The 24,760-nt window shown below is 64.1% G+C and overlaps 8 protein-coding genes across 8 annotated transcripts; 4 read left to right on the forward strand and 4 right to left on the reverse strand.

Moving 5' to 3' along the window:
• Nucleotides 1–444: 444 nt before the first annotated feature.
• On the forward strand, nt 445–952 carry Q8F55_000708 (uncharacterized protein; the record flags this gene model as incomplete). Its single annotated transcript, XM_069349359.1, has 3 exons — nt 445–672; nt 710–840; nt 874–952. The coding sequence occupies 3 exons, from the start codon at nt 445–447 to the stop codon at nt 950–952; spliced, it is 438 nt and encodes a 145-aa protein (XP_069212903.1).
• Nucleotides 953–4,624: 3,672 nt separating this feature from the next.
• On the forward strand, nt 4,625–7,006 carry Q8F55_000709 (uncharacterized protein; the record flags this gene model as incomplete). Its single annotated transcript, XM_069349360.1, has 1 exon — nt 4,625–7,006. One exon carries the CDS (start codon nt 4,625–4,627, stop codon nt 7,004–7,006), a length of 2,382 nt encoding a protein of 793 aa, XP_069212904.1.
• A 518-nt stretch (nt 7,007–7,524) lies between these two features.
• Q8F55_000710 (uncharacterized protein) lies at nt 7,525–9,417 on the forward strand (the record flags this gene model as incomplete). Its single annotated transcript, XM_069349361.1, has 4 exons — nt 7,525–7,766; nt 7,835–8,172; nt 8,208–8,513; nt 8,549–9,417. The coding sequence occupies 4 exons, from the start codon at nt 7,525–7,527 to the stop codon at nt 9,415–9,417; spliced, it is 1,755 nt and encodes a 584-aa protein (XP_069212905.1).
• Nucleotides 9,418–9,907: 490 nt separating this feature from the next.
• GIT2_1 (glycerophosphoinositol permease) lies at nt 9,908–11,559 on the reverse strand (the record flags this gene model as incomplete). The annotated part of the gene is made up of 4 exons (XM_069349362.1): nt 9,908–11,080; nt 11,136–11,197; nt 11,242–11,405; nt 11,459–11,559. The coding sequence occupies 4 exons, from the start codon at nt 11,557–11,559 to the stop codon at nt 9,908–9,910; spliced, it is 1,500 nt and encodes a 499-aa protein (XP_069212906.1).
• Nucleotides 11,560–12,826: 1,267 nt separating this feature from the next.
• On the reverse strand, nt 12,827–14,622 carry HGT20_1 (Bifunctional purine biosynthesis protein PurH; the record flags this gene model as incomplete). Its single annotated transcript, XM_069349363.1, has 7 exons — nt 12,827–13,234; nt 13,271–13,560; nt 13,618–13,801; nt 13,852–14,032; nt 14,201–14,489; nt 14,530–14,543; nt 14,579–14,622. The coding sequence occupies 7 exons, from the start codon at nt 14,620–14,622 to the stop codon at nt 12,827–12,829; spliced, it is 1,410 nt and encodes a 469-aa protein (XP_069212907.1).
• A 405-nt stretch (nt 14,623–15,027) lies between these two features.
• On the reverse strand, nt 15,028–16,572 carry NPT1 (nicotinate phosphoribosyltransferase; the record flags this gene model as incomplete). The annotated part of the gene is made up of 5 exons (XM_069349364.1): nt 15,028–15,857; nt 15,893–15,949; nt 15,988–16,215; nt 16,328–16,454; nt 16,492–16,572. The coding sequence occupies 5 exons, from the start codon at nt 16,570–16,572 to the stop codon at nt 15,028–15,030; spliced, it is 1,323 nt and encodes a 440-aa protein (XP_069212908.1).
• A 575-nt stretch (nt 16,573–17,147) lies between these two features.
• Q8F55_000714 (uncharacterized protein) lies at nt 17,148–19,874 on the forward strand (the record flags this gene model as incomplete). The annotated part of the gene is made up of 1 exon (XM_069349365.1): nt 17,148–19,874. One exon carries the CDS (start codon nt 17,148–17,150, stop codon nt 19,872–19,874), a length of 2,727 nt encoding a protein of 908 aa, XP_069212909.1.
• A 161-nt stretch (nt 19,875–20,035) lies between these two features.
• On the reverse strand, nt 20,036–24,445 carry CDC15_1 (Protein kinase of the Mitotic Exit Network; the record flags this gene model as incomplete). Its single annotated transcript, XM_069349366.1, has 9 exons — nt 20,036–21,321; nt 21,361–21,571; nt 21,609–21,884; nt 21,922–21,991; nt 22,027–22,097; nt 22,133–22,380; nt 22,419–23,015; nt 23,053–23,680; nt 23,729–24,445. The coding sequence occupies 9 exons, from the start codon at nt 24,443–24,445 to the stop codon at nt 20,036–20,038; spliced, it is 4,104 nt and encodes a 1,367-aa protein (XP_069212910.1).
• Between the last annotated feature and the right edge of the window lie 315 nt (nt 24,446–24,760).

The raw sequence follows: 24,760 nt of genomic DNA on the forward strand, positions 1-24,760 counted from the left end.
GCTGCCATGTGGCGTGGCGTCGGCCAGCGTCGGCGACTGGGGGGTGCGGCGAGTGCACAAAGGTTGGATCTGGCCCAGAGGGACACGTTCGATGGCAGCGGCGAGGCCAGTGGCCGACTGCCCGACGTTTGGTGTGGCGGCTTCGCTTCGGCGCCACCTCGCTGGTTTTCTGGGGTGACGCCTCGGGCCGACGTGCGGCGTGCAGCGGCATGCCGCGAGGCGATGATCTCTGGCCACCCTGGCATGCGGCGAGGGTGCGGCGGGGGGGCGGCGAGGCAGCGACACCGCCTGGGTGGTGGCGGCGCCGTAGCCCTGAGTGGCGCCGTGGCGCTTGTGCGATGGCCGATGTTTATGCTCGCCTGCGTCGTCGTCGCGAGCGTGCAGCGCGCATCAATTTCTCTTGCCTGCTCGCGTTGTAACTTGCTCACTCACACACGACCCAGCATGAAGTGGACGCTCGGCCTCGTCCTCGGCCTCGCCTTCGCCGGCCGCGCCGCCGCCGCCGCGCTCCCGGTCCCGACCTACGTCCCGCCCATCTCCCCGGTGTACGGGCACGACGAGGAGGTGGCCGCCCCGGCGCCGCCGCTGCGCTTCACCTCTGCCTTCCCCGACACGCTGAGGGCGGGCGCAGCCCTCGACCTCGCCTGGGAGGGAGGGGACGGGCGCGGAGTGGTGCGTTGCGCTGCGTTTCGCTGTAGCTGACGTGCAGGAGGTCTACTTCGTCGCCCGGTGGGCCAGGCAGCGCGACTACGAGCTCGTGCCCATCGCGCCGAATACGACCGATACCGGCCTGAGCTGGCGCGTGCCCCCGCTGGAATCGTATCCCGCCGGCACCAACATGTGAGTGTACGTGAGGGAGGGGGCTGACGACAGCATCGTCGGCGTCAAGGACGGGTCCGAGGGCCCCGGGAGCAGCTGGTGGGACCTGTCGCCGCCGCTCGCGCTGGTGTAGCGCAGCGTCGTGACGCGTCGACCGGACAATAGACTATGCTAGATGGTGGCTTCTTGCCTCGGCCGATGACGCCGCCGTCGCCGCGCTCGCACACCGCCCCCCGCTCCATGACGCGTGGCGGATGCGCATATGTGCGTTTGGGAAGACAGCCGGGGACGACGCGACGGCTCCGCAGGAACGCTGGGCCGCGTTTGACGTGTGCAGGGGCATGGTTCACACCGTTTCAGCGGCGCACGCGGCGGTCGGTGCTCGGCGCTGTCCGGCTCAGCAGGGCCGCGGGCGATTCCAACTGTGCCCGAGTGTGGAAGCGTGATCGCCAGTCAGGCCACTTACGGCTGGCGCGTCTGGTATCTGGCGTCTGGCGTCTGGCCATGAGTCTGGGCATGAGTCTGGGCAATATGCGCAGCTAGCGCAGCAGAACCAGTAGTGACTGGCGTACCTCGCCTCGTGGTGGTGAAACGATGCTGCGACGCTGCCGCAGCCCAGTCCGGCGGACCAACGTGCCTCGGCGAGTGACGTCGGTTTCGTAAAGCCCCCCGAGCGCTGGGAGCTTGCTTCGGTCGGCCGGCCGTCCTTCTCCACGGCGGGGTAGGTGCGGGCAACGGGGCGTGGAGTCGAGCACGCACACTGGGGCCGACTCGGCGCCGTGCCGTGCGCGTGCCGTGCGCGTGCCGCGCCGTGATGCGGGCGGCGGTCGTCGGCGCTCCCCACGTCGTCGTCGCTTGGCGGCGACGAAGTATGGAGCTGCTGCGCGGCGCGGCGCCGTGTGCCACACCGCATCTGTGCATGACGTTTGTGGCCGATAAGTGGTGTCGGTGGGCGCGGCGGGCGGTGGGTCATGTGGTGGCGCGGCGGCGGGCGACGAGAGCAAGAGCATGTGGTTGTCGGGTGGCGGGTGAGGCTCCGACCACTGGCCACTTTGGGCAGCTGCGGGCACGCGGCAGGCAGGCAACAAGCTGATCTCCCCCACTCTGCGTCGTCATCTCGTGCCCGCCTTTTTTTCTTTGGTAGCGGCGGCCACCTCGCCCGCTGGCTGCTTCACTCACTCCCACTTACCCAGGCACCGTGCCTGAGAGAGTTGAACTGCCAGCGAGCGCGCATCAGTCAAGAGTGTCATTGTCGACTGCGGTGGTATCTCGACTCGACACTGCCACGGCTGTCGCGGCGCTGATGGAGCGGCGTCGGCCCATGCAGCCCACCTCGGAGGAAGCGCCACTGCTCTGTGCTGCTGGCCGGCTGGAGACGCGATAACGATCCAAAGGCTGGCTGACTGCTAGCCAAGGCTCATCCCATCCCACTCCCCTCCCACACACCCACGCGCAATTGCCCGCCCGCGGCGGCCAGTACATTACGGACTGCCCCTTGTGCAACAGAGTAACAGGGAAGGGCTGAGGGCGAGGCGAGCAAGTCTGCCCAGATTGCGTGCAATAAGGCGGCGGCACTCGCTGCGGGCTGCCGACACTTTGCTCTCTGGATGCGCGTTACCATCTGCTACAAGTGGGAACAGACGAGGGAAGGCGAGGGAAGACAGGGAAGGCAGGTTCAAGCCCGACGGCTCTGATGGCACAATCCCCGAGGGGAGCCAATTTCGCTACCCTGAAGGAAATCGGCGCCAAGTGGTCCAACTCGTCCCTGACTTTGTCGTCTTCTCTCGTCACTCACCGCCGTCGCACTTCCCACTGGCCAAAGCCAAGTCCCCCCTCCCATGCCCATGGCACCCACCCCCACCCCACTCGCCCACTCGCTCAGTGCGTCATGGCCAAGTGGATAACAACAAAAGTAGACGTCACACCCGATCCAGCAACATTTTGCACCAGCACCGCGTGCGTAGTGAGGCAAGCCGTGTCGCAGCTGCCACGCCCCGACGAGTGAAACGAGCACCACGTCTTGAAGCAGCAGCAGCAGCAGCGTACACGCAGACCAGACCGCTGCGTGCGTCGCGGCTGTACCTGACTAGGCAGGCAGCATGTGGTGTGATGGTGCCAGCCGGCGCCAGCCAGTACGCGGTGACGATGGGTGCTATCGGCCGTGCTGCGCGCCAGTGCAAGCGTAGTAGTGCTGCGTGCCGCCGCCGCCGCAGCGCCCTGCCAAAATCAATCCCCCCCCCCACCCCAAAGCCAAGCAAGCAGTCAGCCAAAACGTCACTAAGGCATTCCGCCGTCCACTGCCCTCGCCTCCCTCTCCCCCATCAGCGCAGCTCTACGACGCCATCGCATCACATCACCGACGACAGACAAGATACACCACCGCTTCCGCACTTTTGCACTCTCATCTTTTTAAACTCCATCACACTCTACTCTCATTGCTTTCCACGCGCAAGCAAGCAGGCGACCCCGACCCCGACCCCGACCCCCCTCGCAACCCCTGTCCTGTCCCATCCGTCGTTGCCGTCCAAGCAGTACCATTGCACTGCATATCGACCAGACGGCAAGACTGGCTCTCACACCCCCCCTCGCCTCTTCCCTCCTTTTGGCACTCGGTCCCCCCCGCCCCCCGTCCTGAAACCTAGCGATTCCCTTGCCCTGTTCCCTCCCTCCCTCCCTTACCCTCTTGGCCCGCTTTTGCTAGACGACCAACAAATCCTTGGCTTTTCACGCCCATACCGCACAACCAGACGCAGCAGCCAGCAGCCAGCACTCGTCGTCGCCGCCGCCTCCGCCTCCGCCGCCGCCGCTGCAACCACCACCGCCCGCACCGCACCGCAGGCAGCGCCGTATCACAATGCCTTCCACTGCAACCATGGCGCAATTCGAGGTTTTCGCGGGCGTACAGCCCTGGGAGGAGGTGAGTGTTCCCCTGTCCTGGTGTCTGGTCTGCCTGCCTGCCTGCCTGCCGCCCACAACGGGAAGCGTCGCCCATGACGTTGGCCCCTGTCCTTCCCATCTCGCACCTGTCTGTAGCACAAGCTGCCGACGACTGCACTCTCACTGGCTTGTGCTTGGCTCTGCCTTCCTCCCCTCCCTGCCTTGCCCGCCGCCGCCGCCGCCGCTGCCATCGCCGCCATCATTGCGAAACAACGATTGCATGCGAGAGAGCGCGACGTTATTGTACACCACTTGCATCCACTCTTCCACTCCATCTTCCTCGTCGTCTTCGCAGAGTGCAATCACCGCCGAATCACACCCGCCTGCACTGCCCCGCCAAGTGACAGAGGATAAGCTCTCCCATCCGCCCCTACTACCCCTCCCACGTTGCAACATCCTTCCCCCCTCTCCGTTCCTCCTCCCTGTCACTATCATCCCGCCAAGACCTATCACGACGACCCGTCTTCCCCCATCGCTTCACACTCCACGACACACTCTGCAGCACTCTTCATCTGACACACTTTGTCTTTAGCAACAATCTCCTTCACCGACAGACGACGGTACAGGCCCATCCCCATTCGAACTAGCTCTTCAACGCACACGATCGATAGGCTCGCCTCCCACGTCTCCGACCTCTCCCACGACCCTTCACCGCCAGCTCTCTGGCGACCCAGACTCTCCTCCTCCAGCCTGGAAGAGGCGTCCCTCACTTAGAGGAGGCAAGCAGGCCAGCGTCCCAGTACCACGCACAGCATCCGAACTTGCCGCTCTATCGTCGCCTGCAGGGTCGCCCCCGAGCTCACACTCCCCCCCGCAACACCATCAACCACTCCCACCTCATCTGCGCCGCCCCCCAGCAAACCTCGCCATGACTGCTCGCACCGCCGGGCCCCAGCGTTTCCCCCAGGATCCGACTGCTCGCCACAGCCACTACGGTCCCACTGCGTACCGTGGCGGCCGTAGACCGGGCACCCAGTCAAACAGGTCGTCGATTCTCTCCCAGGCCGCAATGACCAGCGAGGAACTGTGGGCTCTCGAGGATGAGATCCCAGACTTGAGCAACCCTATGCGCAAGGCTTCAGAACGTCCTCTGGACACTGTCCGTCGCATGAGCTTCACAGAGGAGCCCCTCAACACGTTTGGCTTCCCTTCAGAGGTCATCTGGCCCACCGCGCCCCTCGAGTCCTACGTTCCCCCACCCAAGGCCAAGTCGTACACCAACGTGGCGGGTGCCGGCAAGCGACGCAGCATGTTAAAGAAGAGCACATCTAGGGCCGATTCGATCGACGCTGCCTACGCTACCCCTGCTTTTGTCACAAAAGATGGCAACTCTTCGGCCCACTCGTCGACGACCGACCTCTCCATGGGAAGCCCCATCCCCATGAACAAGTCGTCGCTCTCCAGGCCTCCGTCTCTGGGCTACTCTCTCGACCTTCTTAGCTCGCTCGCTCCTCGTGAGGGCGGTTACGCACTCGCCGCACAGATGGCCTACCCTGGCTCGTCGCCAGTCAGCTCGATGCACAGCGAAGGCGACCGCCGATCGATTCACACCTCGCCTAGCTTCCGCAACTCGCGCGGTCCTCCCGCCAGGAGCGCGGGCATGCGCTGGAACGACTCGGACGACTTGATCATTCCTCCTTCTGTGCGTCACTCGACCGCCACGACCATCTCCACCGTCTCGTACCACGAGGAGGTTGTCATCGTGACCCCCGACAGCCAGCAGTCATCACCGCAGCTCTCTGCCGTTCAGAGCAACACGCCCGTCGCACCCAGCCCTCTTAGCCAGCACACTACTGCCGCCGACGTGCGCCCGCGCAACGTGACTCCAGGCCAACAGCAGCAGAATGGCGCTCCTGCAGCCGGCCCTACCGCTGCCACTGCCGCCGCCGCTGTCACGGCGGCTGCCGCCACCACGGCCGCCGTCGCTGCTGCCAAGCCAAAGTCGAAGAAGGAGCTCAAGGCTGAGGCCAAGGCTGCCGCTCTCGAGAGCAAGAGACTTGCTGAGCAGAAGGCCAGGGAGAAGGCTGAGACTGAGCGTCGCGCTCGCGAGGAGAAGGCAAAGGCCAAGGCCGACGCCGCAAAGAAGGCAAAGGAGGACAAGGCCCGTCTCAAGGCCGAGAAGGAGGCTGCGAAGCGTGCCAGCATCATGCCCAAGCCCAAGCCTGCTCCCGCCGCCGCTACCGCCGCTGTCGCGTCGGCTGCCACTGCGGCAGCCAACAAGGTTCGTGCCCCCAACGGCACTGCCGCTCCTGCGCCGCAGCAACGCCCGCAGGCCACTCAGCTGCCCCAGGCCAAGCCTGCCCCCACCGCACCCCTCCCGGTTCCTCCTCAGCGCGCCGCCGCCGCGGCTCCTTCCCCCAACGGAAACGCCCAGGTGCCACCCCCGCCTACGCAGCAGGCTCCGACCCAAGCACCGAAGTCCACCATCGTTGCCGTGCCGCCCACCAACGGTTCGGACGCGCCCCTCCCCGTGCCCAAGGGAGCTTCGGCACCAGTGCCCGCGCAGCCCAACCCGCCGGTCCAGCAGCGGGTGCCTGCCCTTCCTCAGAAGCAGCCGTCGGGCTCCATTCCCGAGACGCTCGTCACGCCAGCCCCGTCCACCGTGTCGCGCGATGGCTCGAGCGTCCGCGCGCCCTCTTCGACGGCCCCTTCGTCGTCACCTGCGCAGCGTCACAGCGTGCTGGCCTCGACGCCGTCGCAGGCCTCGCTCAAGCCCAAGACAAGCATCTTCTCGTCGATCAAGAAGCGCTTCTCTATGGTGTCGATGAACCAGGTTGCACCCATCAAGGCCGACCGCCCGGCGTCGGTTGCGGCCAAGGCGACCCCACCCCCGCCTACCCCTCCACCAAAATCTGCGCAGCCCTCGCCTGTGCGTCCGGCTGCCTTGAACGTGCCAAAGCCAGTGATTGTTCCCCCTCGAGGATCGTCGCTTGCGACTGGTCCTGTCATGGACGACACTCCTGGCACCGAGTCTGAGCTGGAACGGCACGCGTCGCTGTCCAACCCTTCGTCGGTTGTTGTGACGCCGACGACCAGCGTCGCGACCAACTCGTCCCCCTCGTTTTTTCCCGTCCGCCCCAACCCAGCGTTTCGTGACCGCTCCGACTCGGTGAACTCGTCTAGCACGGACCCCAGCTTTGTCACTCCTGCAACCGAGGGAGAAGCACCGGACAACCGCGTCTCCAAGCTCTCGCTCGCACCGTCGAACGAGGCTCCTCTTCCTGTTCCAGTTGCCGCTGTCGCGCACTAGATTTCCGCTCGCCACGCCATTCATCGACTCATTGACGGACCGACCCGATACCCCATGTCACTCTCCACCTCCATTGTCACGCCACCACCGCCCTACAATCTACAGTCCTACACGCATTCCAATCTCTGTGTCTATTCCCTTTGCGACAAGTCGATCACCGTCCCTACCGGTCCCGGACATTGGTGCCACCACTGCACCGTTTCTCAGTCATGTCAAGTACACGTTTCTGCGGTGTAGATTTATCGCACCATTCTATCATTGTGTCAACATCTATTTTAAAGCCACGCCGACCTTTACACTTGTTACTACGCAGTACGCAGAGCGATGCATTTTGTAAAAGCAGAAGGGCTACGAGTCGACAGTAGGCAGTGCACTTTCAGACGGCGGGACCAATTTTGCCACACTGATAAAGTTGATCCTCCACTCTGATGCGGAAAAGTTGGTCTCGCGCGAGCGAGATTGTTGTTGTCGGCACACTGACAAAGGCGACGGCAGCGACGACAACGACGAAGAGTACAATGGCCGAGACGAACTCGACCGGGCCACAGGATCACGCCGTACCAGTACCAGCACCAGCAGCCGCAACCACGCCCGAGACGAGCACGAGCGCAGGCCCAAGCCACGACCTGCAAGCCGACGCCGACGAACGCGAGCGCCTCGCCAAGAAGGCCCGACTCGAGATGTACCCGAACGGGATGCACCCGATGCTGCGGTACTGCACGCCGTACTGGTGGCCGTACAAGACGTTTGCCAAGCAGCGGTGAGTAGCGAGCGGCGCGAGGTCGCTGGCCTGCCTGGCGCGGAAGGGGGGGGCTTACACGCGCCCAGGTGGCTCGGGCGCCGGCTGCTCGAGGTCGTCGCGACAGAGTTCCGCGACCGCTCGGTCGACTACTACCGGCACGCGCTCGAGTGCGGCGTCACGCGCGTCAACGGCGTGCCGGCGTACCCCGACTACATTGTGCGCGACGGCGACCGGATCGACAACACGGTGCACCGGCACGAGCCGCCCGTGTCCAACGACCCGGTGCTCGTGCTGCACGTCGACAAGGAGCGCGAGTTCATCGTCATCTCCAAGCCGGGCAGCATGCCCGTGCACGCTGCGGGGCGGTACTTTAAGCACACGCTGCTGGAGATCTTGAAGGCGGATCATGGGATCAAGGCGTACTGTGGGTTGACTCGTGGGGAACACTCTAACCCGCAGCGGTGAACCGCCTCGACCGCCTGACCTCGGGCCTCATGATCCTCGCGCTGTCGGGCAAGGCGTCGGCCCGGCTGGCAGAGGAGTTCAAGGAGGGCCGCGTCAAGAAGGAGTATGTGGCGCGCGTGCGCGGCAAGTTCCCCGACGGCGAGATCACGGTCGACCAGCCGCTGCTGTCGGTCGACAGGCAGATGGGGCTGGTCATCGTCGCACCAGAGGGCAAGGAGTCGCAGACCATCTTCAAGCGCATGAGCTACGACGAGAAGCGCGACCAGAGCGTCGTGCACTGCCGCCCATTAACCGGCAGGAGTGAGTGCGCCGCGGTGGGTACAACTGACGCCCAGCGCACCAGCTCCGCGTCCACCTCCAGTACCTCGGCTACCCGATCGCCAACGACCCGCTGTACTCGCAAGAGTCGGTCTGGGGGCCCGGGTGCGGCAAGGGCGGCGTCGACCTCGTGCCGCAGGGCGAGCAGTCGTCGCAGATTGCGGCGATCCAGGAACGCCGGGCGAAAGGCCTCGCGTCGGGCCAGTCTACGCCGCCGCCGATCCCCGACGACAGCGACCGGCTCGCGGGGCGCGAGACGGGGCCCGAGATCGGGCCAAACAAGAACGCGTTCAAGCCGCGTGAATTCGACAACGTGGACATTACGAGCCCGATCTACCTCAGCGCGCAGGCGCGCAACGTCATCGGCGCGCTCAGGCGGCAGCGCGACGAGGCCGAGGACTGGGTCAAGTGGAAGGAGGTGGTGTGGGCGACGAAGAAGGTGCAGGACGAGCTGAGCGAGGATGAGGCCAGCGGCAGTGGCAAGTCGACGCCGCGCCGCAAGATCCCGCACCCGAGCGTCAACCAGGCCCAGCGGCGCATCAAGGCCGTCGACCGCGAGATGCTCGAGCAGAGCCCGAGCCCGCTCCCGGCGCCAGAGTTCATCCCCGAGGGCTTCTGCCACCAGTGCTTCATCCCCGTCGCCGACGACCCCGACCCCGAGACGCTCTTCATCTACCTCCACGCGCTGAGGTACCACACCGAGCCGCTCGGCACGTGGGAGACGCCGCTGCCGCGCTGGGCGGGCGAGAACTGGGACGGGGATTGGCGCGGGTGGGACGGCGAGCCGCCGGTGAGTGCGCTGGGGGCGGGCAGGCAGGCGGAGGCGGGCAAGCAGACGCCACAGGCGGCTGCGGCGGCTGCGAGCGAGCCTGCCGCGGCACAGTAGACTGGTCATAGATTGTCATCCATTGCATAGCTTGGCGTTGTCACACCGCGGGTCTCGCTGCGGCCTCTGCTGCGTCTGTCACGTCTGTCATCCATTGCATAGGGCTTGAGGTTGTCACACCGCGGCCTCTGTTGCTGCGGTGTGCGTCACGATGGCACCCAACGGACCTCGGTTAGCCAAGCGAGCGAGCGACCGCGCCTCGCAGTAATCTAAACCCCCTCGCAGTAATCAAACCCCCTCGCAGTAATCAAATTCACGCCGTCATCGTCATGGCGCTCGCTCCACACCGGGCGTGGTCCGAGATCGCCTCCGAGATCGCTGCGAGGAATGTGGCGGGTGCGAGGCCGACCAGACTGCTAGCACGTTGGCATGTGGCGAACGTGGCTGTGGCGCGTGTCGCGTGTTGCTTATCGCTCAAACAAGATTGCATCGGCCAACGGCCATAACTATAACCAAACTACCCGGCCCGCCGCCGCCCGCCGCCGCCCGCCTACTTGCCGAGCTCGGGGTGCGCGGTACCCGACGCGACGTCCGCGTCGGTGAACCCGGGCTCGCCGATCTGGCTGATGTCGTACCCGTTGGCAGCGAGGTACTCCCTAAACTCTGCGTCCTCGTCGACCATGAAGTCTACCTTGATGTTGGGGATGAAGGCGAGCGTGATGAGCGCGCTGAAGATGGCGAGCGCGCTGCCGATCCAGAAGAGGCCCGTGTCGGACAGGTACTGGCCGCGCTTGTCAAAGTCGGCCTGGATGTTGGGGAAGGTGTAGGTGCCGATGAAGGCGCCGACCTTGCCGATGGCGGCCGCGATGCCGTACAGCTGCCCGCGGGCGGCGGTGGGGCCGATCGCCTTGGACGCCAGCAGGCCGAGGTTGTTGCCCGGGCCGAGCTCGCCGAAGGAGAGGAAGAGGCCGTACATGACGGCGAAGCCGGCGATGCTGCCGTGGCTCGTGAGCTGGTTGTACGCGCCGGAGAGGGCGAAGCCGAAGACAGCCTGGAGGAGGAGACCCGTGATCATGGCGTACTTGGGCCCGATGTAGTCGCTGACAAACGAGCCGACGACCGTGCCGGGGATGTAGAAGGCGTTGATGAGGCATCCCCACCCGAGCGTCTGGTAGAGGGTCGCGCTGTCGCCGACCGCCTTGGCCGTGATGGTGCCGGCGTAAATGCCGAAGGGGTACGTGATCCAGTCGTAGATGAACCAGGTGATGCTGACGGCGAGCAGCTTGAGCCAATAGCGCTTAATGATGAGCCAGTAGGGGATGCGGGTGTGGCGCATAGAGTTGCGCTTGTACGCCTCAGGCTCGTCCATGAACAGGCGGGCGATGAGGAGGACCAGAGGGGGGATGGCGCCGAGGAGGAGGACGCCGCGCCACACCGCGCGGAGGTGGTGCATGCCGAAGATCCACAGCAGGACGAGGGCGACGAACCATGCGATGGCGAAGGCAAAGTCGAGCATCGTGTTGGTCGCCCACACGAACAGGCGCTGCTGGCGCGTCTTCTTGATGTCCGAGTTTTCCGTCGCCTCGGCCGCGGCGACAGAGCCAGAGGGGTACTCGCCGCCGATGCCGATGCCCGCGAAGAAGCGGAACGCGATGAGGCAGTTGATCAGGACCTGGGGGTTGGGGCCGGCGCTGCAGGCCGAGAGGATCATGAAGACGAAGATCTGCGAGCGAGCGTCAGCGAGCGGGCGGGCGAGGGGGGGACCCGGCACAACTCACCAACGACGTGCAGATCAGCATGCCGATCTTGCGGCCGACCTTGTCCGAGATGTATCCGAACGCTGCTCGTCAGCTCGGCCCAGCGCGAGCCACAAGCGCAACTCACACAGCTGGCCGATGATGATGCCCGCGAACGCAATGGCGCTGAGGATGCTCTTGTTGTGCTTGGTCATGTAGGCAGGGTACAGGATCGAGAGGATGTTGTTGACGGGTCCGATGGCCGCGTTGGCGTAGCCGTCCGAGAACATGGCCGAGCCGGACGCGAAGATGCTGCGGGGGTGCGTCAGCACGACAAAGGCAAGCCGGAGAAGGAGGCCACTCACGTCCCCACCGAGCCGAGCTTGAAGCGCTTGGCCTCGGGCGCGGGCGCGTCGCGCACCGCCGTGCCCTTGGTGTCGTCGAGGTGGTCCGTCTTCTCCGCCATTGTGTGGGTGTGGGCTGGAGAGAGCGCAGCACGCGCCGGCGCCTTTATAGCCCAGCTCGAGCTCGAGCTCGAGGCTAGGGTGGACGAGGGCTGCCCCCCCACCTCCATGCATCGCTACCTAGCCCGCAGCCCCTGTCCACCCAAACCACCTCCGCCACTACACCCAATGTGTGCCTTATCCAAAGATATTTTTGGACCGGCCCGCCCGCACCCCTGAACAAGTGGCAGCGTGCACCCCCTGCCCTCGGCTGCCAGTCCACCGCGTGCTGCCGCCAGCGCCGCGCCGCTCCGTCCACGGGCTCCGCGGAAAGCGGCGACGGCACCGTCATGTCGCTTCCGCCGCTCGTCGCTCGGTAAGCTATCGTGAACGTGCTCTGCGTGCTCGGAATAGCCTCACGATTGGCCCGGGCTGTGGGCCGCGGGGGAGGAGCAGGAATAGCAGTCGGAGGAGCAGGTAGCACGCGCACGAACAGCCCAAGCATGAGCAGAAGCACGAGCAGTGGCATGAGCAGCAGCAACACCAGCACCAGCACCAGCACCAGCGCACGACCAGCAGCGCACGACCACATGGCACAAGGCCCGCCTAGCGCAGATCGCCATTCAGTCGACGCTATACTTGGCCTATCGGTGCCTGCACACATGTATCGCGGGCACATTCCGTGTGTGCCGCCAGTGCCTTGCCATTGACAGCTGCTCGTACTTGGGCGGAGGGGTCGGGCGAGTGCCGCTCAGCACAAGCAGACGGGCTTGCCGACCCTCGCCCGACAAAGCGCCACGAGCTAGCCGAGCTGTGTAGATACCCCCCGCGCCCAAGCACGTTCGTGACACGCCGCACCGCAGCCGCCGGCACCTACTCCCCCCGCCGGCTCACTGCTCCCCGCACCCCAAACCCCCCACCCCCCTATGCTTAACACCGCCGCCGCCACCGCCGCTACCCGCACGCACGTTCATCGCCAAGTCCCGTCTCACGGCTCTCTGAATAGCTCAAACACCCAGATACACCCTCTGTACGTTGGAAAATGGAAAAACGTCGATATCCGCACGCCCACCGTGGATCAACTCTTGTTCCGAGATGCGAGAGCCGGTCGGTGACAGCTGCTGCGCATCGGCGATCAGCAAGAACGTGTCACACGACGTGGGCCATGACTCGTGCGATGCGGGTCGGCTCGTGTGATAGAAGAGATACATCAAACACCGCAAACGAAGGAACGTGAAACCACCCGCCGTCTCCTTACTCATTTCGCGACGACGGCCGACGGCCAGCCGCTCACTTTGGCAGCCCGCGCCAGACCACGATCGCAGAGATGGCCAGCATCGCTGTGAAGACGTAGAACACTCTTCCCTCGGCCTTGCGAGGGCTGTGCGGGTCCCGTGGGTCGGTTGGCACCGACAGCCAGTCGCGCAACGGCAGGAACGCGATCGCCACGATGAAGCTCGAGATCCACGACGCCATCAGCGCAAGCGACGACAGCGCCGGGACAGCGTGCGGCGGCGCCATCTCTGAGATGAGCAGGAACGGCACCGGGCCGTATCCAAACGCAAAGCAGGCAATGAACGCAACGATGGAGACCGCGCTCAGCACCCTGTACGACTGGTCGATGCCGTAGCCAAGGAGGACACTCAAGACGCCCATGCCGACAATCGACCACAACAGGAGCTGGCGGCGGCCGACGCGCTGCGGGGGTCAGTGTGCATCACGCGGGTCACTCACGTCGACAAGGTAGACGGCTGGGAGCGTCATGATGGCGTTGACGACGGTAATGGCGATGCTGATGGCCCCGGCGCTCGTGTCACCTGGCTTGGACAGCGCGAGTAGCACTGGGGTCGAGTAGAACAGCACGGCGTTGACGCCCGAGAACTGCTGGAGCGAGAGAATAGCCGTGGTGAGGAGCGCCGGGCGGCGGAGAGCGGGCGTCGAGAGCAGGTCGCGGATAGACAGCTGGTCCGAGGGGTTGGCGTGGCTGGGGGCGGTGGGGGTGTCGCCGAGCAGCGGGGCAGCGGCTGGCATGGTCAGCGGGGTGCGTCTCGAGCATCACGAGGCGGAGCCACTCCACTTACCCTCATCATTCGCGCCGTAGCCACCCGGTGTCGGCGTCGAAGCGCGCTCCTCGTCGCGGTGCGGGTGCGGCTCCGTGACCTTGGAGTCACCGTGGGGGTTCTGCGCCGTCATGGCGATCTGCACAAGCGACGCGATGCCGGGCACGAGGCAGACGTAGCGCCATGCCCCGGGCTTGTCGCCTTTCTGTAGTTTGTCAGCGGGTGGCCAGTGAAGGAAAAGGCGGAGGCACCCACCGAGCCGGTCAGCAACAAGCCCATAATCTGCGCCGAGCAGATGCCCAGCACGATGGCGAGCTGGTGCAACGTGCCGATCTGGCCGGTACGCCCAGCGAGCTCGGGCGTCGAGCGCGCGACCGTCGCGAGGAAAGGGGGCACGAGGCACACGCCCAGGCCGCACGCGAGGCCGGCAACGAAGCTGTATCAATGTCAGCTTCTGTCGACGCAGGCTGGGGACGCCCGCCAGCCCCTTTGTAAACATTCGTCGCGTTGCCAAGGTAACCGACAATGAAACCGCAGGGTGGAGGCCGATATCGCTCCCACCCAGCTGAGGCATGCACAACCAAACACACGCCAGCCCACTCACCGGCCCAGGAGCATGACGATCCAGTTGGGTGCGCCGGCCATGAGGAGCGCGCCGAAGAGGTTAAGCCAGCCGGTCCACACGATGCCGCCGGCGATGCCCTCGGCGCTGACGACGCGGTCGCTCACCGCGCTGCCGATCAGCCCTCCGGCCGTCAGCATGGCCGTCACGGCACTGTAGCGCTGCTGATCGAGGCCGATGCAGTGCGGGAGGAAGGGGGCGACCTCGTTCGGGCGCCCGTAGCACGTCAGACTCTGCGCCGGGAAGTTGAGCTCTGTGATGTGGTACCCGTCTGGGTTGTTAGTGGGCCGAGGTCAATGTGGGCGACGTACAGAACCATGATGAGCTGGATGTCAGCGGAGAAGGCGCAGGACCACTCACAGACAGGCCCAAATGATGGCCTTGTAGACCTTGGACGATGGCATGGTGGCCGACGGGGTGGAGGGGAAGGGTGGGGGGGAGAAGGTCGGCGAGATGAGCAGGCAACGACAGATACGGGGCAAAGCAGCGCAACAACAGCAAGCAGGAGCGCAGATGCCGAGTGATAAAGTCTGTGAGTGAGTGAGATGTGACTTGTGTAACTGGGATCTCAAGGTCACACCGGCGACGCTGAGTGGGGGTTGTCATTGCCGGCGTGCGTTCATGAGTGGCTGCGTGTTGCCCCGCGGTGGCCGGGCTCTGGACGACGACGACTAGGCCGTGCCTTAAAAATACGAGGCTGAATAGAATTCAATTTATCAGAAGTGCCACCCGACCCTTTCAACTATTCCAGAACCTCTAATGTGGGCGGTGTCTGATCCTCCAGCGCTCTGTATCCATCGCTCGCCCTACTACAACGCGAGGCCCAGCTCCTCCTTGGCCCGCACAACCTCCTCGGCCTTGCCGGTGTGCTTGCCCTTGTCGTCCGAAAGCTTGACGCAGTCCTTGCCGTCAATGACATTGAGCTTGATGACCATATTCAGCGCCTTGCTCTGCTGGCTGGGGTCAGACTTCTTCTTGAAGTCATTGGTGAAGAATGTTCCGATACCAAACGCCGCGCCCATGCCAATGTCGTCACACCCGCGCTGCAGATCGATCGCGCGCTTGACGTCGAGCGAGTCGCTAAACACGATCCGCTTGCCTTCCAGCGCGTCGCCCGAGCTGCCGACGAGCTTGGCAACGTCCTCCCACACCGCCTTGGCCTCGGTCACGAACACGAATGGGTCACCGCTGTCCTGGCGGAGCGCGCTCCACCGCAGCGCGCGCGCGGGGTCGGACAAGAAGTCCTTGAAGAACACGCTCGCAGTGTACGTGTCGGTCAACATGATGAGGGGTGGTCCGTTCGAGTTGGCAGGGTAGATCTCCTCCCACATGTCCATTGCGCGCCCGTTCGCGCCCGTGTAGCCGTACGTCGCGCCAATCGCCATGATCCACTCGTGCGCGATGGTTCCAGACGGCTTGACGCCGTACTTGAGTGCGAGGTAGACGTTGCTCGTGCCCGTCAGAGCGCCACCCTGGCCGCCAGCGGCCTTCCACTCGTCGTGCCCGGCAATCAGGCCGCGCATCACCAGGTCGTGCACCGCAAAGCTACGTCGTCGGCGCGTGCCGAACTCGGAGAAGATGAGCGACTTGACTGGCGCTGGTGGGGAGAGAAGGGCGTGGGCCTTCTGCTTGGCGAGTTCTGGACGTCAGCACAAGCAGAGAGTGGGCGCTCACCATACTGTCCATCAGTCGACCAGTCGGTGTCGACAAACTTGAAGTAGCCCTCCGAGACTGGGATGTCAGGTGGGCAACCGGAGGAGCCGACTCACTTATCGCCATGATCGGCACCTCGTACAGGATGGTCTCGCGCCACGGCCCCTCGATCTCGCACGCGATTTCACCAAGTCCGTCCTCGCCGGCAATGAACGTCAACCGCACCTGCTCCTTGGGCGTGAGGCGAATGTTGGTGAGGAAGTCGAGGTACGAGTCGGGGAAGTAGGGGCATGCCTCTTGCAGTCGTTTCCTCTCTTCGGGCTTGAGGCGGAGCTCGCCGAGGCCTGGCCGTCAGCCACTGGCAGGGGGCACAGGAGACATCGTTGGCGGGAAGTACAGGAGGCGTCGTGCCACTCCGGGACCTCGCCCACCCCACATCCGCTTATCTCGACTCACGGTTGACACCAGCCTGGATCCAGTCGAAGCACTCGCGCGTGAAGCGCATCTGGGGTGCGCGGTTCGTGAACCGGATGATCACCTGCGAGTCGTAGAAGTGCTTCAGGACGGCGTTTTGCATTGTGAGCTGAGGGGTCAGCTCGGCCACTTGCACCATCCCCCACCTTGTACAGGTCCGTGTCAAGAATGCTGAAGGGGAGGTCGACCTCCTCGGCACCGAGGCTGAAGGCGTCTGTTGCGGCCATTGTGGGTGTTACTGCCTTGCAGTGGAGTGTATGATCTCGACGAGGAGTGATGAGGAGACTGAGGGTGAGGTTCGAGGTGTGCGGGTATACAGCCCGTCCCGCCTTGTATTTGTTTCTGACTCACTCGCCGCTTGCCGTCAACAATGCCATCCATCTCGATCTACTCAACTCGTGTACCCGGACACTTGCCGATCGGGCCGCTCATTTGGTCCCGCGATGCGGCAAGCAAGTCTCACCACGTGGACATTTTATCACGTGACCAAGTTTCAGCGACCAGCCAATTGATGCCGTCGCGATGCAGCAATCCATCTTGGTCGGCAGCGTTGACTTTTCCACAACGACAGAGGCTCCGGCCACATATCTCCACCACAACCTCGTCCCCATCGCACACGACCGCTCCTTGTCTCTTATAGACACACGCGTACGGCCGTCTCGGCATCGCTCAAGCCGCCCACTCCCACCGCGCGTGCTCCGTCCCGAGCTGTGAGTCGCGAAACAGCACCTCGGAGGAGCACCCGGAACGCCTCGGACTGACCCCGCTCGAGCAGAGACGCCGCTGCGCCGCGCCGACGAGCATGCTCACAGCCGCGACGTCGAGGCAGGGCGCACGCCTCGCGCCCCGCCTCGTCGCCGCCGTCCACCCCTCGTTCTGCCAGGCGCTACCGGCCGAGTCGAGCCGCCAAGCACAGGACCGGCTCGCGCCGGCCTTGCTTGCCCGGCGGTACTCGGCCGCGGCGGCTTTGGCTGTGCCGATGAGCCATGGACACTTTGTCGGATCATCATCGAGCTCGTCGGTCGACCCTTCGCCTCCCCGCGCGCTGCCAACCGTCGCTGCGCCAAAAAGGCCACAAGCTGCACCAAGCGCACCTGCCCCCGACCCCGACCTCGACGCACCGCTGACCGCTGGCGAGCGGTTCCGGAGGCATATGGCCAAGGATCCTGTCGCTGCGCTGCTATCACTGGCTGGCTTGTCTGAGGCCGAACTCGAGACCGTCGATGCCTCGGCCCTCGGCACGTTGCTGTTCAAACTCAACGAGGCGGCAGCGGCCGACCCAACATTGGCATCAACGGTTCGGGTCGAAGACGTGACTGCTGCGCTCTCCGTTGTGCGGGCACTTATCCATGCGAGGCCTTCAGTGGATAATTCGACACGAGACGCGTTCCTAGGCCGAGCACTACACGGCAAGATCCTCCGCGCCTTCCTCCGGGCGTGTATCCGCTTCAACGTGTCTCCGCTGGCGGTCGAGGTGTTCGCCGAGCGCATGGACGACCAGCTGCGATCTGGACGCACTATTGTTGATGTCGACGGATTCGCCCTTGATCTCGCTAGTGCCCGAGAGTGGAATCTTGCGGCTACGATCTTCTCCAAACCCTCACCATCGCTTCCTTCATCACTCTTCACCGCCACGGTCGTGACAACGGCTATGACCGCCAACCTGCATCTCCGGCGGCCTGCCGTGACTGTCGGAATGTTTGAGCTCTTGGATCCAGAATTGGCGACAGCAGAAACGTTCAACGCACTTACGCAGGCCCAGCTGCAACTTGGCAGGCTAGACGACGCACGATTGGCTATTCAAGCTGCCAAAGCTTGCGGAATCAGTCCAGAGGAGCAGCAGGTCGCCATTCTCCGCGGCTACCGTACCCTCGGATACGACGCCGATGTTGAGCATCGTGCACGACGCGACCTGGCAAAGCTCGGTCTTTCGCCAACGGCACCCTTCCTCAACGCCCTCATGCGTCTTCGTATCGATGCCGGCGATCTCAAGGGCGCGGAGGCCATCCTCGGCGAGTTCCATTTCAACGGAACTCGTAGCGGTGTTGAGCCAATCGGCGACACGATAGTCGTTGCCCTGTCAATTGCGTCGCGTCGAGGCGACCTCCAGCGGCTCCATGCGCTGTGGGATTCGCTCGCGGAGCACCCTACAGCCGTGTCAGACCATGCCGTCGCACAACTCTGTCGTGCACTCGGCCGCCTCGACCTCGTCGATCAAGCATGCGCCGTGTTTGAGTCTTCTATTCACCACACGCCGTCGCCGTGGCCTCTTCCGGCCAGCTTTCGGCCGTCGATCAAGACCGCCAACGTCGTTCTTGAGCTCGCCACCTCGACAGGGGAGTACGATGGACTGGTCCGGATTGCACAGCTCATGCGCGAGGCGTCGATTCGGCCTGATGCTCACACGGTGAAAGTCGTCCTTGAGTTTGCTCGTCGCAACCTCGCATCCTCGCCCACCACTCTCGCAAAGCTGCTCCGCGAGATGCTCGGCCGTGTCTCCGACGCTCACGCTAGCGTGGACCAGCTCGACGTTGTCTTGGCTGAAGCTGTGCGCACTGCGACCCACCATGGACGCAGGGCCCAGCCAACAACGTACCTCGAACCGCCACCCAGCATGGAACCATCGACCGACCCGACCGGCGGCTTGGAGCCCCGCGGCAAGCTGAAGAGGCTCCTTAACGCCGTGATCAACTCGCTGCGAGAAGGTGGACACCAGGGCACGGCACGCTCGCTCGCCAACCGTATCCTGTACGACTCGCTCGCGCTGGACGGCGCGCGCGACATCCCGCCCGCCCGGCAGGTGTGGAACGCGCTCGTGCTCCGCGGCTACCGTGCCGAGCACACACACCTGTTCGCCCTTCTCAACGGATATGCCCAGATAGGCGCCATGGCCCAGGCCGAGGACGTCGCCGCGCTCGCAAGGGAGAGCGGCGTGCCCACGAGCCGCGCCATGTATAATGCGCTCATTGGCGGCTGGGCTCGCGCTGGCAACCTTGAGCACGCAAGGGCTCTGTACGACCAGGCCAAGCGGTCGCCCGAATTCGACGTCTCAACCCTGAGCGTGATGGTGCGGGGCTACTCTGCGAACGGGCAGCCAGACAATGCCGTCGCTGTCGCCCGCGAGGATCTCGCCATCGTCACGCCCGACCTGCGCTGCCTCGGGGTCGTCGCGGACGCGATCCGCATGGCCCAAGATGTGCCGGGTGCCATCTTCTTCCTGGCCGGCGCGACCGAATTGTCCGTTCCGGACGGCGGCAAGGGCTGGAAACTGGACCCCGACAGCAGGCGCTTGGTCAGAAGGTGCCTCAACTACCTGTCCAAGATGGAGACCGCTGAGCGGATCGACTCGCGCGGCCGCGAGGCAATCGAGCTCGGCCGCGCCATGCTCGAGTACGACAAATTGCGTGCCGGCATTCACAAGCCCACGCTCGACAAGCACAACCGCCATGCCTTGACGTCGCACTTTGACGCACCACAGCGTCCTAACATCGCCATCAGGGAGGAAGCCCCGGAACCACCAACCCAGTAATCATCCTCATTGCACTAGACACTATCAATCATCACCCCCACATTGCATAGCATCAGTTGGCAGTCATTCTTCTCTCATACGCAATGCAAAATGAATGCATACAATAGGCACATTGCAGTAGTGGATATGGTACAGGCGGAAACGTATATGAGTGTGTTGAGCTAGAAGTATGTCCGTGTAGGCGAGGGCAGGACGGAGCGCAAGCGGCCGTTCTCCCCTCCAGCCTCCCACTGCACATCCCTGACGAGACTGCGTGAAATGCGGCGCTTGGAGCGCGGCTTGTCGTCAGTCGCCGTCGGCGTCGCCGAGCGCGAGTTGAGCGGCGTCGTGTCGGCCGGCGGGCCCATCAGGCTCATGCGCGACGACGAGTGGGACGACGAGAGGGACGAGGTCGTCGGGCGGCGCATGATGCTCGGGATGCGGAGGGCCGAGCGGGGCGCAGAGGTCGACGAGGACAACGACGGGGGGACGGCACCGGGCCCGATCGACTGGGACAGAGCCGCCTGGGGGGTGACCGAGCCGCTTTCGCTCGAGGTGCGGCGCAGCGCGCTGATGACGCGCTTGCCCTTTGGCGAGTCGCCCGGTGGGGCGGGGTCGCCGCCAAACAGGAGGGACGGGTAGATCTCCTTTGCGAGCTCGCGGACAAGCACTGCGTCGTCCTGCTTTGCGAGCTTGTCGACGATGCTCGCGAGCGAGAAGCGCGATACGAGCGTCTGGCGGTCGGGGTGTGACTCGCAGACGGCTCGCGTGATACGCAGCAGGTTGAGCTTTGTGACGGCCTTGGCGGGGCGCTCGAGGGCATCGGCGAGACGGCGCAAGCACGGCGTGGTGGAGATGGCCGAGGTGAGCGGCGACGACATGCGCAGGATCTTGAGGAACGGGTCGAGGATGCTCTCAAATGACACGCCAGACGACTGCACAAAGCACTTTGCCAGCGAGTCGGTCGAGCGGTGCTGGAGCAAAATGTCCTCCACACGCGCAGTCTCGTCCTGCATCCAGTTGAGAATGGCCTCGAGGGCACTGACACGCCAGTACGGGTCGTCGAGGAGGTCGAGGTAGAGGCGCATGCCGTCATTCTGCCACAGCAGACGGCGCGACTCCTTGCCAGCATTGGCGAGGTCGCACAGAATGGGCAGGGCAAACTGCTTGAGGGGCGACTTGGTGTTGATGACGCGCTTGAGCAGCGGGATGATACCCGAGGACGCGGCCTCGCCGAGACGCGCCTTGGAGAGGCGGCACATCGAGTAGATGGTCTGGAAGATGTGCGACGAAATCTCGTTGCTGTACGACCCCTTGAGCGACTTGCTCAGCAGGTCGACGAGCACTTCCATGGCATTCGAGTTCTGCAGCACCTCGATGAGCTGAGGGCTGGTCGAGAGATGCTTGATGGCCTTGATGGCCGTGACGAGGAGCTTGCGGGGGAGCAGGTCGAGGGCTTTGAGCAGGCCTGTGGCGAGTTAGAGAATTCTTCAACCGCAAAACTCACGCATCATAATTGTGCGTGTGGCAAACGCATCGCGGACATGGACATCCGCCTGAGCAACCTGGGAGAAGAGGAGTAGCACGTCCACGGCACGCTTGGGCACATCTTCGTCTACGTCGGGATCCTTGATGAGCGCAAGCAGGGCAATGGACAGCGGGTCAAGAATATGTTCGCGCGTGAACATGCGGCAGAAGTCGGGCTTGGGCGTGGGTGACTGGGAGTGAGTTGTGGCACAGGCGGAGACAACTCACCTGAAGGTCAAACACACTCCCAATACCCTCGAGTGCCGATAGAATCAGCGTCTTGCTCTCCGAGTAGTCTTCGTCGAGGAGGTCGACCAGGTGTCTGAGGCCTCGGCACGAGATGAACATTTGTAGGGTGAGGGCCGAGCGGGTGAGGTGCTGGATGAAGAGGGACGCCTCGAGGCGCGCCTCGGCGAGGTGTTTCTTGCTAGTGAATTGAATGATGACGGGGATTCCGCCGACGAGGCAGAACGACTCGAGATGGTCGACATCAAAGGCTACAATCTGGGGCTGTCAGGAATGGCGCTGGCTCAGCACGCACGAAGTTGACAATCTTGAGCAGCCGGAGTGCGACGTCGCGGCTCAGGCGCCCCTCTAGTACTTCTATGACGCTGGGGGATCAGCGCCGTCAAGCTGCCACACTCACGCTAGCAGGCCGTGGATGGAGACAAAGTGCGTCTCGAGGCCCATGTCGCCTGCACTCTCGAATAGACCGAGCTTGCCGTCAGTGGATGCCAGATCGCGCCACTCACGAGCTCGTCGCAGACCTTGCGGAGCGCAGCCATGTCATTGCTCCCACCCTCGAGCTGATTTACCAGCTTGGTGACGTTTGCGCACAGCGTCGCGCGCTTGTCACGCAGGAGGTTGGCCTCGAGGTCGTCTGCCGTGTCAAAGTCGTCTTCGATCTCGGCAAACGGATCGGCGTCGTCGTCATCGTCGTCGTCCTGCCATGAGCGGTTCGAGCGGCGTGTGAGCTGCAGCGACTGCATGGTGCTCGTAGCTGCTTGAGTCAGAGAACTGCGACTACTGTTAACGCACGATCAACAATCTGGTCAAGGGGACCATCAAACATGTCCGAGTAGTCCTCGTCGTCCGTCTCGGAGTACTTCTGCAGCTCGAGGTTGCTCTCGGATGCCTCCTTCCTACCACGCAGCGAGCTGGACCTCGACGTCGGCGGCGTCCTGTTCGCACCAGGGTTGGGTGACTGCAAGATTACCGGCGACGGTGGCGCCGCCATGCTCATCGGTCTGGACGGCGCGCCGCCCTTGGACTGTAACTGGCCATATGATGGGGCCGAGTGTCTGTGCTCGGCGGTGCGCTCGGCGGGCGGCAAGCCGCCCATCTCCTTCGGCACGTTGCTCAGGCTGCCCATCTTGGTCAGGTCGCGGGGGTGCATGATGCGCGTGCGGCCCTTGTCCTGCGATTTCAAGTTGGTCAACTTGATCTGCAGCTCGTCGTCGCCGAAGCCCAGGTCGAGCGAGTAGTCCTCGACTTTGCTCTTCGCCTTGTCCTTTGGCGGCAGTGGCGGCGGCTTGTCAGCCGCGCGTGCCTTTGCGTCTTTGGGCAGCTGGCGCACCGTCTCCTGGTTTGGCTCGTGTCCGGACTCCTCAGCCGGCACGTCTGGCGGCTTGCGTACTGCGGCGTGAGCACTCGCCCCTCCACACCCACTCACAGTTCAGCTTGGGCAGAGAAATGTCCGAGGCAAAGTCGTCGTCCCATCTCTCCTGCTCCACACTCTCACGCGCGCGGCTGAGCACGTCGCTCACGTGCTGGTTCTTCTGGAGCAGACCAGGGGCATGCACGGCGTGCGACGACGACGCAATCGCAGGCGGGGGCATGACAGCGGCGTCGGCGCGGCGGCGCTCAGCAGCGGCCTTCTTGGTGTTCGGCAGCGCGGGGATCCGGCGCATGGTACCCGACGCGGCAGAAGCGAAGGCCTTGGGTGATGCTGCCAGTGCCTCGTTCCACTCCTGTACGCGCTGCACCTGCTCATCGTACACCGTCAACGGCTTACGCGACTTGTCCACGCTCGCCGGCTCCTTCGGCACGCCGCTGACGGTCGGCTGGGGCTGCGTCGTGCTGCCTGTCCTGCTGTGGCCGTCCTTCCTTGCGCCGTTCGTCGCTGGCGGCGCGGACCTGCTGCTCGACGAGGCCTTGGACCGTGGCAGGGTACCCGGTGATGCCGCGCTGCTGAGGTGCTTGCGCGCCTGCTGCATCCACGCGTGCCGGAGCAGCTTCTTTGCGCTGATACGCAAGTTTGCGTCCTTCTGGAAGCAGTGGTACAGAAAGTCCTTGACCATCTGGATGTGTCAGCTCCTTTCCCTTGTCTCACGCAGGCCGTAACGCACCGGACTCGCGCCGTCGGGTATCCGCATAGACTCGTCCTGGACGATACGCCACAGGGCCTGCATTGGTGCGAGGTCGCCGTAGGGGGGCTTGCCCTCCATGAGCTCGACGACGACGCACCCCACGCTCCAGATATCGCTTGCCGTGGTCGCGCCGGACTGCTCAATGACCTCTGGGGCCATCCAGTACGGCGATCCGACGACCTCATTGTCGGCGTCGACCTTGGCAACGGCGGCGAGGTCGGGCGTGGGCGCGCGCGAGCTCACGCCAAAGTCGGCGAGCTTGACGCTGCCGTCCTTGTTGGTCAAGATGTTGGCGCCCTTGATGTCGCGATGGATAACACCCTGGTCGTGCAGGTACGAGAGGCCCTCGAGCACCTGGCAGATGTAGACGCCGACGAGCGACTCGGGGAACTTTCCAAACTTCTTGAGAATGGTCTGCAGGCTGCCGTTCTCGCAGTACTCGAGCACAATGAACAGGTTCTCCTTGTCCTGCGTGAAGCCCTTGTACTTTACCACGTTTGGGTGGTTGAGGTTCTTGAGCAGGTCAATCTCGGACATGATGTCCGGGAGTGATGACGGCGGGAGCGAGAGGAGCGAGATGCTCTTGATGGCCACCGTCTCGCCCGTGAGGAAGTTGAGCGCGCGGTACACATTGCCACTGGCGCCGCGGCCCAGCAGGTCGCCGAGCTGGTAGTTTGAGAGCGCGGCTGCTTCCATTGTGCATAGTTGCAGCCGGGGCTCGGCGACGGGGCGGGGTGGGGAAGGGGAGGGGGAGTTCAGTCGCGACGGGGACGGTTCGAGAGGCGCGTGGGTCGGTGTGTCGGCTGGCTCTCGAGTGGGTGTTCGTCCTGAGCGCGCTAGTGTGCGTCGGTCGGCGTCGAGGAGCTGCCTATGTGTCCAAGTTTTCCGTGTCTGTTGATGGGGTTTGTCTTTGAGAGTCAAGAGAAGAGAGTTTGTGCTGCTGCCGTCATGGAGGTCGCGCGAGAGACAAATCGACGGCAACCACCGACGCGTCCGACGACAACCAAGCAA

This window comes from Vanrija albida (assembly GCF_041260175.1).
Source record: "Vanrija albida strain AlHP1 chromosome Unknown contig_1, whole genome shotgun sequence".
NCBI lineage: Eukaryota > Fungi > Basidiomycota > Tremellomycetes > Trichosporonales > Trichosporonaceae > Vanrija > Vanrija albida.